Source organism: Hoplias malabaricus, chromosome 10, assembly GCF_029633855.1.
Source record: "Hoplias malabaricus isolate fHopMal1 chromosome 10, fHopMal1.hap1, whole genome shotgun sequence".
Classification (NCBI taxonomy): Eukaryota; Metazoa; Chordata; class Actinopteri; order Characiformes; family Erythrinidae; genus Hoplias; species Hoplias malabaricus.
In genome coordinates, this window is record NC_089809.1 from 34531880 (window position 1) to 34547063 (window position 15184).

Sequence of the window (15184 nt, forward strand, 5' to 3'; positions counted from 1 at the left end):
TGATCTTTATACTTGGATATTTGAATAAAAATAAAGGGAGGGGGAGCAATGGTAATAAAGTGCAAATCTTGTCAGCATTCTGAATTTAAGTTACTTTCTCACTACCCTCATCTACAGATCCTACCAAAAAAACTACTACCAGACCTTCCACTACTGCTAGCAGCAGCACCACCGCCTCCCGCCCCCGTACCACTAAATCTGTTACCTCTACTAGCACCACAAACACCATGGTGCCAGAGAAGAAGCCCCCTGTGCCCCGTGCCCCTCGAGCTAGCCCCAGCACCACTACGACCAGTACCACAGCTCGAACAGCTCCCCGGTCTGGAACAGCTTCGGCACCCGATCTGAAAAATATACGCTCCAAGATCGGGTCCACAGACAACATCAAATACCAGCCTGGAGGAGGGAAGGTAAGGGAACAACACTCAAGTCTAGGCCTGTATTTTAAGACTGTCACATGCAAGAGCAGTTATTTAGTCTGGTTCCTGTTTTGGGGAGTCCTAGCCATCCAACTCACTGATTGGTCAGTCCACATGGTTATACTATTACTACCAAGGAGACCCCAAGTTTTAGAGTCAGAGATGGCCTTTTACAACTTTGAACCAATTAAAAAGCCACATGTCTGTGAACTCTGCTCTCACTGCTTGTGAATGTCCAGTAGTTTGTGTGCATTGCCAGGATCATTAGTAAGTGCACAGCCTACGTTGAAAAGCAGCACATAGATTTCTGAAGCTTTTCAAACTTAGGACTGTTTCCTTCTAAAGATGAATGTTCAAAGAAATGCTTGTGCTGCTACTTTGTAAAGATATTTTGTTTTTGCAGTTTGTCAGCACACTTCCAGACTTACACACATTATCTAGCACTGTGATGTGTGTCTAATTCTTGTAAAATGACTGCATTCTAGGGCAGTATTTATAAGGCTGTGTGTTGCAACTGGCATTAATCTACTATATACATAATGTATTTATGAACACTTATTTGTAGGTGTTTGGCATTGTCTGGCAATATTGTTGTCTTTGATCACATTAGCTAGCCTACAGCTATGTCACTTATAGTGCATGTGGTATTTAGGGCACATACCTTGCACCTGTAGCACTGTGATGTGATGTACACTGAGCTACAGAGTCTGACATTTCACTCCAGAAAGTGTCTTGACATTTGTCAGAATGAAGTAATGTCACCTGACATCTGTTTTGTGAACTCCACATCAAATATTGCAAATTCTTGAAGAATGATGCCTGTTGGAATAAGAGTTTGTGTTTTGTAGCCTAATGAAAATGATCCTGCCTAATACTAAAGTCTTACTCAGGATTCTTTCATAGCATGCGTGTGCTTGGAAACGTGGAACAATAGTATCATATAACAGTGCTGTATTGTTCCTCTCCATATAACTGGTTTTGGTGTGCAACAAAGCAGTAAAATGGTTTCCTGTGCTGCATGGTCTAACACATATTTGCCCAGAAACTATCCTCTTTTACTCTGCCTTGAAGACATCAAGCTGTACCTTACCCTTACTTTCTTGTTCTATTGCTATCTACCTTAGTCATACTACTGAATTCTACTGCAATCATATGTATGTCCTACTGATAATGACCTTTTCATTTGTTCATTTGCCCATGATTGTGTCCTGAAAACACCTGGCATGCCATTCTCCCATTTTTCCTTTTTACCTCATTAATCTTTTTCCTGGCTGAGCTCTTTCTTCTGACTTAACCACACGGCACTCACTAAAGCTGCTACTTCTGTCACTGGTAATAAGCACAATGCTCTGTGAGGGCATGGGTTAATATGAGACAATCAGCACAGCTGTAAAATCAGCTCAAGCTTGGGTTGTGCATCTGGATCGTGATATCTTACTCCACAGCATGCTGAATAATGAAGACAGGTGCATGGATCAAAGATGATTTGATTGATAGTGATTGGGACAGAGGAGGTTATTCTCTTATATGATTTTCGAGCTTGTTCTTCTGATCTGAAACCAGGCTAAAGGAGTTAAATGTTTTGATGTGAGTGACTGAGGGCATTTGGGGTTGTCTCCCTAGGTCACAGTTTCTCAAAGCAGGACGGATGCTCTGGCTCAGGGCTCCAACTCCAAAGAGACCAGCCAGGGCAAAGTGAGTTTTCTCCATCTTCCACACTCCACATCTTCATCTGCCTCCAAATTTTGTTCCTTTATGTTTTCTCTCTCTCTCTTTCTCTCCCTCTCTCATTTTTGTTTCATATATTTTGACACTGTATTCTACCTCTAAAATCTCATTAGCCAACTGTCCACATATGTGTCTCATCAACAATATGTAGATTTCTGTGCGCAACTACAAACAAACAATCAAACTTTGTTGCCATAGTTTTTAAGCACGGGACCCAATACGTGTCAAATTGGTGAGAGTAACCGCATTCTGTGTTTATCTTGTCCTTTTCCTTAACAATCCTCTCGCTTTTTACATATAATTATTCTTCCATAAATAAAATATGGTGCGAGAGTTTTTGGCCTGTTTTTATGGCTTTAAATCTGTATTGTCTGTCTTCTGTCAGCTTAGAAACAGACATCTGGCCATTCTCACATCTGTTAGTTGCTGAAAAAAAAACAGATTATTGAAAGATGCAAACAGCATGTTCGCAACAAATCAGCACTGATTCTTTCATCTTTTGTTATTTTTTTCATTTGCAAACTAGAGCATGATTTTTCTGGTCAGGATGTACAGAAAAGGAGGGTAAAGGAACCTAAGTCAATACTGAAGTTAAAAAACATCAACAACAGCATAGGAAAAATCAATCAACAGTGTGACAAAACAGCACAGACACATGTTAGTTAAATTTACTACGATTAAATTGCTAAATGCTTATGCCAGAATTGTAGCTGAGTAAATAACGGATTACTTTCTTCACACATACACTTGTGTAGAAATAACAGTATTTCATTGGTAGGTACACAGTGCCAATCCATCAGTGTTTTACTTGTGTAAATAAAACTAGTTCCTAACCAACTCTGATGGTGTAAGATATGGATAAATATCAGTTGAATTATACTAACCCAGCAGACCTTTTGAATGGTTCCCCAGCATGTGACAGGTATTCGGCGTCTGTGAATTTCCTAAAAATCCGCTAAAGATTTTTTTTTTTTTTTCTCAAAATCCAGTTATGAAGATTTGCTATATATAAATTCTGAGCTGACCTAGAAATCTTGTCTTATTTAAATATAGAGGCTCTATGAAAGTATGTTAATGAGAATACAGCTTATGACTTGAATGAAGCTGCTGAGCCGTATCCTTGAGCCTGTGCTTACTGCAGCACTCACTGTATATCTGACTATATTCCAGACACGTTTTATTGTAAGATTTGTTAAAAACCTACCAAAGGCTGAGAGGTCACATGAGGTCTTCTAGCTCACATTTCAGCCCTGCTGCAGTGCTAAGTTATCAAAACTGAACTTAAAAGTTAAAGTAGACTAAGCTGCTTAAACTGTGTGTGTTAGGATTGAGCCTGTGCACAACCTTAGCCTTAATGTGTTAAATCTCGGTGTCTGTGGAACAGTCAGTTATTTAAGCTTGGATCCCCAGTATGGACTCTCACACATTTGTTGCGCTTGAAGATTGTCACCTCTAAGGCCTCATCTGCTATGAGTGTATGCTGATATTTCAACACGTTACTTAGTACCTTTACAAAACATGTTGTCCACATCAAAATTCGTATCTGTAGTAAAATACAGAAATGATTTAAAAACATCTACATGAGTTTGTAGGGAATCAAACATACATCTCATACATTGTAAATCTAAATAAAGGGACTGAAGTGAATCCTGCTGACCTGCTTCTGGCTCAGATCAGACATTTTCTGACCAAGTGTTATGTGCAGTTGACCACAAGCGTTAAATTTAGTTGCTCTCTTCAATGCAAAACACTGAATTCATTATTATTATTTTTAATCACCAATATTTTTGGAAAGTTGCAGCCACCTGTTTTGTGCAAGTTTTTCTCAGAGAAAATGTTTGCACCAATGAAAATGTGTTGTTGTGGAACGCCTTTAACCAAAGTAGCAGTTAGACAGAGACACAGCCTTCCACCATATTTGATTGCCAACACAATAACATTTACCAACAGAACGGCATTTTTGTTTTTTTCCTCTTGTGACAAGAAGCAGTGTAAAGTCTTGCCTTGATGTAGACACAATACATGTTCCCAGTCTGTGTTTCATTTTTCTTGAGCCTCTTTTCTGTCTATTACTGTAGTTTTGTGGTACAATTGGATAATTTAATGTTATTCCATGTCAAAGTTTGTAGACATCCTGTCATTTTTATTTGTACTTTGAAGTGCACTCACTGTAGGCACAGACATTAAGTCATTTTGTATCATCACCACCACCACACACAAATGTTAGGCTCTGAAGCAGTGGAATTGTGTTCTCTAGCATAATTAAGTAATGTGCCACACTGCTGGGATGATTTGGAGTGGTGTTTGTGATCCCAAATTAGTCATCTAACATTAGTAAAGCTCACTAATATTTCCATGGAAGAATGCCATCACATCCTCCCAGAAATGTTCCAACATTAATCTAAAGCCTTCCCTGAAGTGTAGAGACTTTAGCTTCAGGAAAAAGGAAGCAAGGCCTCTTTAATGAGCAGGTGTCCACAAACATTTAGCTGTTTTGTATATATTCAGCTGAGCGGTTTATTAAATGTGAGTGTGTGTTCGCATGCAGACTGTAAATAAATAACTGAATCACTGATACTTGGAAGTCCAGGTTTTATGAAGCTCACTTTAGTTGTGAGGTGTCTTTTATTCTATATCAGTCAGTGGTTGGGGATTTAAATCTTAACTCTCTACACTACACTTCAGCAAAATATAACTACAGTTCTGTGTTTAGAGTTGTTCTGTGTGCTTTAAACATGAGTCCAAATGCCTTGAGATAATGTCATAAATATGACTGTGACCTACATTGCTGTCACACAGGCTGTATATTCTACATAATGGAATCAGTGTTTACCAGTACACACACTGATACTGACATTCTCAAGCATTTAGTCTCACATCTTGCTGGTACTAATATCACAGTGATTTGTATTTTCAATGGGAAAAGGGCGTTTGGGTACTTTAAACACAGCATGGCATATATGCTCTAGTTAACTGCAGCTGCAACCCCTAATGATTAGCCTCACCTTTATAGTAAATGTAGTAGCTATTTAGGCTTGTAGATGCTTCAGCTTTCCCGCTTTGTCCTGTCATCCTCTTAACCTGGTGACCCCTGGTGTCCTTCTGCTCTCTGCCTGCCATGCTGTGTTATAGGTTCAGATAGTCTCCAAAAAGGTGGACTACAGCCATGTTACGTCTCGCTTGGGTTCCAAGGACAATATCAAGCATGTCCCTGGTGGAGGGAACGTAAGTACCGTCACTGCATGTGAACAAACCGTTCTCAGCTGAGCCATCACAGCCTTTTTTATTATTATTTATTTAATGCGGAGAACACTGACAACATCATGAAAAGCAGTTCAAAAATGGATTTATTGTAATGCACAGTGTAGCATCAATCCCATGCTGCTGCACTTAACAAAACAGCTTTTGTTCCTCTCTATGACTACCTCAGCAACACCTGACAGAATTTGATGACAAAATGTGTATATTTTTTCAGACACTAATCTCCTGCGTCAAGCTTCGGCATCATCTTTAGCTCTCAAGAGTTTCACGGCTTCTGGCACCAGATAATCATCTTTAATTAACTTTGCTGCCATGGTTTCTAAATCACTGTTTATTTTCACTAAACTGATTATTTAAATTATTTAAATTGTTTTCTGTTTTTGGATGTTTGGAGCCTTTTGTAGGTTTGGCACCTGGTGTGGATTTAGCCAAACCTTGTAAGAGCACTAAATCAATGCCTCCTCTTTTTAAACATGCCACTTTCATGTATTTACAGGTACAGATTCACACTAAGAAGGTTGACCTGAGTAAAGTGACTTCAAAATGTGGTTCGAAGTCCAATATCAAGCATAAACCAGGTGAGCCCTTTGTGTCTAGGGTCTGTATCTTAGAAGCGAATTTCTTGAATGTTATAAAAGTAGGTCAAAGTACTACAATAAAGACAAAGATCTGTTCTTTTTTACCATCAATTTTATTGTTTCTCGTAGGGGGTGGAGATATAAAGATTGAGTCTCACAAGGTGAACTTCAAAGACAAAGCCCAGCCTAAAATTGGCTCTTTGGATAACGTCAGTCATGCCCCCGGTGGAGGGAATATTAAGGTGAGATCTGGTGAAAAGGGAACATAGATTTGCTCACTCTCTTAACCACTACTTTTGTTGGAAATATTTCCTTAGGTTCAGAAACCCTGCACGCACATTTGACTTTAAGTTTAATGTCCTGCATGTACATGAATTACTCTGAAATAACTGAGACATTGTTACGAAGGCAGTTATACAGGTGAGTTGAGTTAGACTAAATGCTGGTTAGAAGTAAGTGTTAGCTTTGAATACTTCTGATCAGCACAGACACAATACTTTTGCTTTTGAAGTAACAGCTAGCAGCAGTTGTTAAAGTTAAGTCTAAAGACATGCATGTACAGTGCTTTAACTACAGGTACATTTGTTGCTAAAACAGAAATAAAGAAAGTAAAATGGCAAAATGAAAGAAACTGACCTATCACCTCTGGAACAGTGAGAAAAACAAACTGCCCACTGCTTCTGTTTAAAGCCAGGTCTCTAACACATGACCTGTTTTAAGGAGCACAAAACCTGGCAACTCAAGCAGTTTAGGATTGAATACATCTGATTAGATAGGTTTTCGCCCACTTTCTACATGCAGACAAGTTTCTAATTTGAGAAATCCCAAAAGTGTCTTCAGTGTTTATGAAACTGCTTATGAAAACATGGTGATAGATCCAGAGAGGTACAGATAGTCATCTCGCAGGAGACATTGAGAGATGACAGCTCTGCAGTACATACTGCTGACCTGATTCCTACTGAACACCAGGATGAACTTGACTGCTTTCCATGGACTCTACAGCTTGAGAATTTTACTATTATTTTTTATTTTTAGATAGCCCACTCTAGATGTTTTGTAGCTACTTTATTTATATTGAAATTATATCAACTAATTGTATGTGTTATATAATGATATTTTTCTCCACTGACCTTTAACCCAAAACTTAACATTCGTCTTCAAATCTGAACTCTTCTTTCACCTGATGTTTTACAGATTACAGCTTTTCTATTGGGGGCTATCTAAATTAAATGGAACCACTTTAAAATGCTTAATGTTAATATTCTTTGGAGTGTTTATTTTCACATGTCCAAAATTCTAAATAAATATATAACAATATAAAGCACGGTGGTGCAGCAGGTAGTGTCGCAGTCACACAGCTCCAGGGACCTGGAGGTTGTGGGTTCGATTCCCGCTCCGGGTGACTGTCTGTGAGGAGTGGGTGTGTTCTCCCTGTGTCCGCGTGGGTGTCCTCCGGGTGCTCCGGTTTCCTCCCACAGTCCAAAAATACATGTTGGTAGGTGGATTGGAGACTCCGTAGGTGTGAGTGAATATGTGTGTGTTGTCCTGTGAACGACTGGCGTCCCCTCCAGGGTGTATTTCCGCCTTGCGTCCAATGATTCCAGGTAGGCTCTGGACCCACCGCGACCCTGAATTGGATAAGGGTTACAGACAATGAATGAATGAATGAATATAAAGCAAAATAAAAATAAAAAGAGTTTTAAAAAAAAGTGCAAATTTAATGCACACTTTTTTGCATTAATGTGTGGATTGATAAGCTGTGTGCATTGTTTATCATTTCCATTATGGCTGAAATATCAAGTCATCAGGCAGTGTGTTGTACATATGTTGCAAAGATTTTTTATTATTATTTTTTTTTAATCCTGTTTTCCCATCGGTTTCCCTTTTCAACATATTTTGTTTGTTTTTAAAATCCACATTACTCGAGATCCATTTTATGTTTTGCATTTTGATGTATTAAAACATTTAAAACACAAAAACATTTAAGCGCCCTTGGTTCTTGAGGAAATAAAAGGCCCAAAATACTGACTTTGGAATCTTCCTGGAGTAATAAAGTTGGCATGAGACTATTATTGTTTTTGGAAAGAAAAGTCTAAGATGTCAAAATAAATTAAAGGTAAAGAACATGCACCGCATTTCCCTCATCTTCTCATTGATTATTACTCAGACACTGTCTAGGAGAGCCGGTATGATACATAGTTTAGCGTTTACTATGATCCAACATTACTCAATAAACAAGCTATAGATAAAGCGTTTTTTTGAGTTGGAGCAGTTTCAGTGGAGTTGGGACATAAACTGTGCACGGCTATGGCCCTCCAAGACTGCTTTCTGAGTAACAAGACTTTAATCTCTTGAGTGGGTCCAGAAGAATTTCTCCAACTGAATTATTGTTTGTGATGTCACCTTTCCCCTCAGCCTATAGCCATCCATCTCTTCATGAGGATTTCCATGCCTGTACTCTTCATCTGCACATTTTCATCCATAAGGATATGTTTTGTTTATTTTAGGGGAAGCATGTAGGCTAAAGTATTTAAGCAGTTTTAATGCATTAGTTATTGTATAGGCTATGAAAGAAGTTCTGTATTTGTTGATCAGTTTGATCATAGGATTAATTAGATTTTAAAAATTACCTCAGGAATCTGACCAAAAAAAAAAAAAAAAAGTTATCCATTGTATAGTTGTAGGAATGTTAAGTGAAAGCTCAATCCCTGTGATTGTATTTTATGCTTGTCATTTTCTTTATTTGAGATTTCTGGAGATTTTAATACTCCATATCTGGGAGTAATTCAGAGATTATAACAATATTTGAGGATAAGATCAATCTGACAAACAAAATGAAACATATATTTGGTTCTTAGTTTATATTCTCCATCTGAGAGGCATCTTATTGTAAGTGCCGTTTACAGAAGTAAATATGAATAGGTATAAGATACTGATATTTTATGTTTGATGATGTTCTGCAGTCCTGAATTATAAACAATAATGCACAATAACCAATATTCTGACATTTTGTGAAGGAGCTTGGGGAAAAATAATGAATTAGAATTTTTCTACAGTTTTATTGAACAAGGATCAGCACTTCATTTCATTCAGAATTGCCTGAGTGCATGTACAGTGTTATCATGGCTGTTTATCATTGCTCTTTTGCTTTTTAATTTAAAAGATTTATTTATAGGGTTTGTCTGTCATAAAATTTAATTTGCTGCATATTTGTTTTATATTTTAAATGACACTTTTGTTTTGAGTTTAGTCTTCATCTTGAGTTTGTGAGCAGCCTGTTTGGTGATTTGATGCCTTGTTTTTGCACCAACTCATGAGCACTGCATCACCACATTTGGCTATTCTACATCACAGAAAAAACAACCTACTTGCTCTCTCTCTCATTCAGGATGGATGACATATCCATACCCATGTCCATTTCATCTCCATCTCTCCTATTGACATGCTGCTGTGTGTTTCTAGGCTGAGGGGCAACAGGAGACAGTTGAAGGGAGTGGGGCTCCCTCTAGTGGCTCGTTGGCGACCCAGCCGGCAGCCTGCTCTGCCCAGGAGAATGGGCTGAAGGAGGGTACTCCCTGTGGGGGCGATGCACTCCGGGACCCCCAGGGCCTGGACTCGCTCATCCCTGAAACAAGTAAGTTTGTGTGTCTCCCTGCTCCCGTCCCAAGGCCCACTCTGTAATCCTTCCTCCGATGCCCCTGTTACGAGTCAGGCTCGAGTTTAATCAGTCCGTTAGTTGAGGTACATGCGTCAAACACTTGCTCAAACTGTATTTCTGTTCAGTGGAGGTTATGATAATCGGCACATGCCAGGAATCCCCCTCAAACTTTCCACATCTCCAAGGAGGGGGGCATTTTGGTAACCATTGCAGAAACACTTTATTAGGGAAGTTTATTCTGGTTGTTTAAGTTATTGGTTATTCTATATTAGTGTAAAATATGCTATGTGTCTTGCTTGCATCTACTTTGCATTTGCTTTATGTTAAATACATCACAGTTATGTTACAGCAAGTTTGGTTTTGTACATTGTGTTAGAGAATATGATGTCTCTTGTCTATTCTGTCCACTGGTTTGAGTTAGTTTTTAAGGGTAGATGTACCTGTTCCAATAATACTTATGGATAATCACTACTGATTTACATATCAACACTGGCAGATGTGGATATTTAACAAAAAAAATCAGATAAAATCACTACATCAGAGGTGATGTAAGCAGATGGTCTTGCAAAACTAGAATAAAATAAATGATAAAATTAATTATTATATGACGTGGAACATAAATGTATACACAGTTTATATCAGATTCTGTTACTTGATATAAAATATCAGCAAAACCTCTAGGATTTGCACATGTATTTATCCATTTCATATTGTTCATCTACTCGTTCTTTTTGTTCATCAAAATTTCTTGTTTTTTTTGTTTATTCATTCACTGTATTTCTGTTAGAATGCAAGAGTAATCTGTCGTTTAAAGCCCCTGACTTCCAAAACATTTTGACTTCTTATTTTTCAGGCATCTAATTCTTCTTTTTGCTGTCGTCTTACCCTTTTCATTTCAATCCCCCAACACCCTTTCTCCTGCCCCTTGCTTCTCCTTCTCCTGTCTTTCTGTTTTTGTTTTTTTTTTTCCCCAAAACTCCCCAATTCCGCTGCAGATTGAGTGTTTCAAGTTAAATTTCCGCGAGAAAGCGCGCTCTCGTACGGACCACGGCGCTGACATCATAACCTGGCCTGCCCTGGGTGACAGCCCTGCCCACCCTCATCCTCTCCGCAGCAGTGTCTCGCTCAACGACTCCTTAGCGACCACCGACTTCCCTCGCTCCTCCACAAGTCCTGCCCTTGTCCTCGCCTCTCAGGGGCAGGAGTGCATCTCTGGCTCTCTCTCTGGACTCCAAACGTGACCTCCTTCACTCATCGGTCAACTATCCAAACCCCACCCTTTTGCAGACTGTTTGTGTCTGATTATGAGTAGGTGGAATGAATTTAGCGGAATCTCTTCACCCACCCCTTCTCTGCTGCACAGCACATGTTGTTCTTATTCACCTGGTCATAAAAAGCATCAATTAGAGCATGATGTAGGCTAGTTCTCCTGGTTTCATTATGCCACCTTTGGTCTTACTCAATACTTCAGCCTTAGCAGGATTCTGGTCTCTGTTAGAAATCCCCATGGTGTAATCAACTGGATATTTACATAACCTATGTAGATGCAACAAGTATTCATTTGAGGTGTAAGCCCGTATTTTTGTTATGCAGCTCTCTGTCTGTTACACAGGGCTGTCACGTGATCCTCTGAAAACCATCGACTACCCTGCTTCAGTATCACCCCTACTCTCATTACTCACTTACTCCCATCCTTGGCTGTCTTTCATTAGAGCTCACATTTAAATCAAAGTAGTCTGTTTCAGCTGTAGGTTGATCTAAATCTCTCTTTAAAAATCTGTGTTTTGTGATGTGTTTGAGTGAACTCTGTGACTATGAGCTGTGTTCTATTACGTTTGTTGACTTTTCATTTTCGTTGTGCTTGGTTGTTTGATTCTTTTATTGTTTTCTTCTTGTAAAGCAATACAATGGTCTCTGCCTATAGGATATTCTTCTTGAAACATGCGCACAGGACATAAAAGCTCCGCATAAGTCTTCGACACAGCTCCGCATAGGTCTTGGAAAGTGCGTGTGGTTTGCAGATGGTGAGGGAGGTAAACGGTGAACGTGGGAGGAAGGATGTTGATTTATTTAGTGCGTGTTACGTGAAGGATTTTGAATGAAGTTCAGATGGAGTATGCACAGTCAATAATGCAAGGAGGTTCCTGGTTGGATGTACCTGGTGTCACGGTTTAAGCATGTTAAGCATGTATGAGTTGGATGGAGGAACGAAGCCCTGTGTCGTTCAAGTTTGTGCCTCTTATCCTAAATACCTGAAACTGGAAAGAGCATGGGTCTGCCTCTGCCTTTGGTTAAGATACAGACATATTCACAATGTCACAGCTGGACACACTTTTTCATTTAGCTAGATAAACTGCTGCTTATGAAGACATAGATTTACGTACCTATACCTAATCGTGCTTGCTGCGTCGTCGGGGATCTTTCAGACAGCTAAAACCTAGCTTATCAGCATAACCTTTATTAAAGTGTCTACGACTGAACAAGGGGTTACAGACAGCAGACCATTACGTTGTAGCTTCTTTTTTTTGTAGCATCCGAACTTAGTCGCCTTAGACCGAATATTGTATCCCATTCCGGAAAATGTACACATCACAGTTTTATGGTGCTGTGTCTATTCTACAGTGGAGAATCAAGATTACAGATGAAGTTATCCTGATAGCATTTTCCGTTTAGGGTTAAGACAGGGGTGAGTTTGAATAAGGGTAGTTTTTGGTTAGAAGTGCTACAATAGTTTTGCCACTTTTTTTTTTAAACCTTATGTTTATGCATGCCATGCATAATAATGAAATGAAATGAACACTAAAATTTGAAGGTATCACAAAGTATAGTGTATAATATGCATTTACATGCGTATTATTTGAAAATAAGTGATAGATAAATCTGATTGAGGGAATAAATTTTATTTTTGGCTCATGGGCAATAACGGTTATTATTTATGTAGAAGTGTTTTTGACACATGAGAAGTTTGTAGATATTTGTATTTGAGCTGTGATACTGTGCAGCTTTCAAATGCTCTGGGTATGGTTCTCTTTTGAAGTCTGACTTTATTTTGTAACCTTCAGCTTTGCCATTAGAGTTGTGGTCATTTTAAAGTCAATTCCCTGTGCCTGAACGCAGCCATTTTACTGTCAAGTACTCTGCCTATTCCTTTAACACGTATTTGTTCCTCAATTGCTAGCCCAGCATTTTATGTAAATATATATATTTACGTTTTTGCATTCAGTGTCATCAGAGGAAGGAAAAACAAACAAGATGGAGATGAAATGAATATCAATTAATATTTTAAAAAAGGGTGTTGAACAGATTTGTAACTCTTTTTAGGGAGAGTGCTTGTCACTATATTTAAGATCGTTATGATTTCAGTGACTATTATTAATATTTATTATCATGATTATTACCATTATTATAAACTAAAGTTGGTCTGCCTTTTTGTTTTGTTCCTGAGAAAAGGGCTGAGGTGAAAGAATGTTTTTGAAACATAGTGTATTAACATGCAAGACACTTGTATTTGTGTTCCTGTCGTATGCCATTGCTTTGATGTGCTGGCTGGGGGTAGTATGTTAGGACTCCTGCAGTTAATACGTGAGCATGTTGGATGAAGTCCAGTTTGTGCCGAGGGACTTGCTAACATTTGACTTCATCCACAGCTTGCGTCATTTGAATCTCTATGAGTCTCATGTAGCTCCTTGACCATCTCTACCTTCTAGTCTTAAAATACAAATAGCACACTATACAGCATATATGCAGGTATTATGTCCTTAGTACATTAGTTAAAATGTAAGAGCAGGGTTTTGCATTGAATGTTTTTGATTTGCACTGTTTAATTTCTGCCATGAAGGACCAGGGCACCCTGTTGAGGCAGGGAGTGAGAGGAGAGGTCCAATATAATGCCTGAAAATGGGGATCCCACCATGGCACGCTTAAGTACTTATCACAGAGACACAAATACAAAAGTATATCACTTGCTCGAGCCATGTTGAGGCTTCAGAAGACTACCACATTCTTATGCAAAACACAATTTAAATTGATGTTGCCCAAGTGATGGTGTGAGAAGCCCCTTCAATGCTCTTCTATTACTAGAGCGTACTAATAGAAAACATACTAAGAGCATGCCGAACAAGTGGGATGTGTTTGGTAGATGTGTCATTTGCAAACATTGTCCTTTGCTATTTTGTTTTTTCCATTACATTTGGAATTTGTTTTATTTTCTGGTTTGAAAGAAGTGTTTATTGTGATCAATTGTTAACTAGTGATGTGATTATTAAACATTAAATAAAATAAGGTGTTTAAAAATATGGTGAATTTGTTTTAAGAATCATTTCATTCAAAATATTAGTCGTGACTGCAGAATGCATGTTTAAAGAATGGACAAATCTCTTTTAAAACTTGCTAGACGTGAAATATTAAACTTAAATATGCAGTGTTTAATGTCATTTCTTTCTTTCCAGGATATAGGACTTCAGGAAGAGTATAAAGTAGGGAATCATCAGTGTAAGGAAAGAGAGGGATTTGGCAGGGCATTCTCAGGAGGCAAGCAGAGTAACATGATGTTCCATGAAGGCAAAGGTTAGTTTCAGATAAAGTAGCACATGTTCATTTTGAACAAGAAGAAACACTTTTATTAGGGAAATTACTTCTCTGGATTTGACCCATCCGTGGTAGTGAACACATAAAACATGCTAGTGAACAATTCTTCACAAACACTAGGGGCAGTGAACACACACACAACTGGAGCAAGGGTCTTCCAACCACCTCGGCGCCCGGGGAGCAGTTTGGGGGTTAGGTGCTTTACTCAAGGGCACTTCAGCCGTGAATGGACTTTTCTTTGCAGGTCCCTGGAACTGAACCAGCTACCCCCCAGCCGCTAGCTTGCTTCTCTAACCTCAAAGCCACGGCTGCCCCCCGTGAAGGTTATTATACCAGTGACCAATTAGTTCAGCTCATTCTCAGATATAGAATACAACCCATTAGAACCCACAAGATATCATTTGACATAAATGTCCAAACAAAATAAGAAAATGAATTAGATTAAAGCTTAAGTCTGTTATTTATATATAATATTTTTATAGCATTTTTTATGGGTTTAATTTGTAAAGGCTTTTAAAATTTATTACAGTTCAAAGAGTTCCACCGAACACAGAAACCCATGACAAATCCAGATTCGTAATCATAATTAATAAGAGTTGTTTTTGCTGGATTGCATTCAAAGGAATTCATAAGAAAATGCTTTATAAAAAGCTTTATAGTCCTATACAATATTACAACAAATATTGACATCTACACTTACACTGTTGTTCTAAATATACCATTTTTATTGAGAATATATTTATCACAGGCTAAATGTAACTAACAAGAACAACAAGACTTGTCTCTAAAGAGGTAAGTAGACATCAACTGTGTGTATAGGGTCAAACATTCAGGGTTGGGTTTCCCAAAAGCATATTGGAATAAGATTTATTCCCAGGGGATTAAAAGAAGAAAAAAAACATAGGTTTTATATATGTTTATATGTAATATCATTCATTCATTGTCTGTAAACG

The 15184-nt window shown here is 38.4% G+C and overlaps 1 protein-coding gene across 8 annotated transcripts in view; it reads left to right on the forward strand.

Moving 5' to 3' along the window:
* LOC136708267 (microtubule-associated protein tau) overlaps positions 1-13938 on the forward strand; it is an 82435-nt gene extending 68497 nt beyond the window's left edge. For 4 of the 8 annotated variants that reach the window (XM_066682692.1, XM_066682697.1, XM_066682698.1 and 1 more), the window contains 6 exons: positions 118-410; positions 2043-2114; positions 5280-5372; positions 5905-5986; positions 6116-6228; positions 10640-13938. In XM_066682692.1, the coding sequence (XP_066538789.1) occupies positions 118-410; positions 2043-2114; positions 5280-5372; positions 5905-5986; positions 6116-6228; positions 10640-10885 (899 nt within the window). In that variant the 3' untranslated portion in view covers positions 10886-13938. Of the gene's footprint in view, positions 1-117; positions 411-2042; positions 2115-5279; positions 5373-5904; positions 5987-6115; positions 6229-9448; positions 9621-10497; positions 10615-10639 lie in introns of those variants that run through there. The other 4 variants (XM_066682694.1, XM_066682693.1, XM_066682696.1 and 1 more) reach the window with 4 other exon arrangements.
* The last annotated feature ends 1246 nt before the right edge of the window (positions 13939-15184 follow it).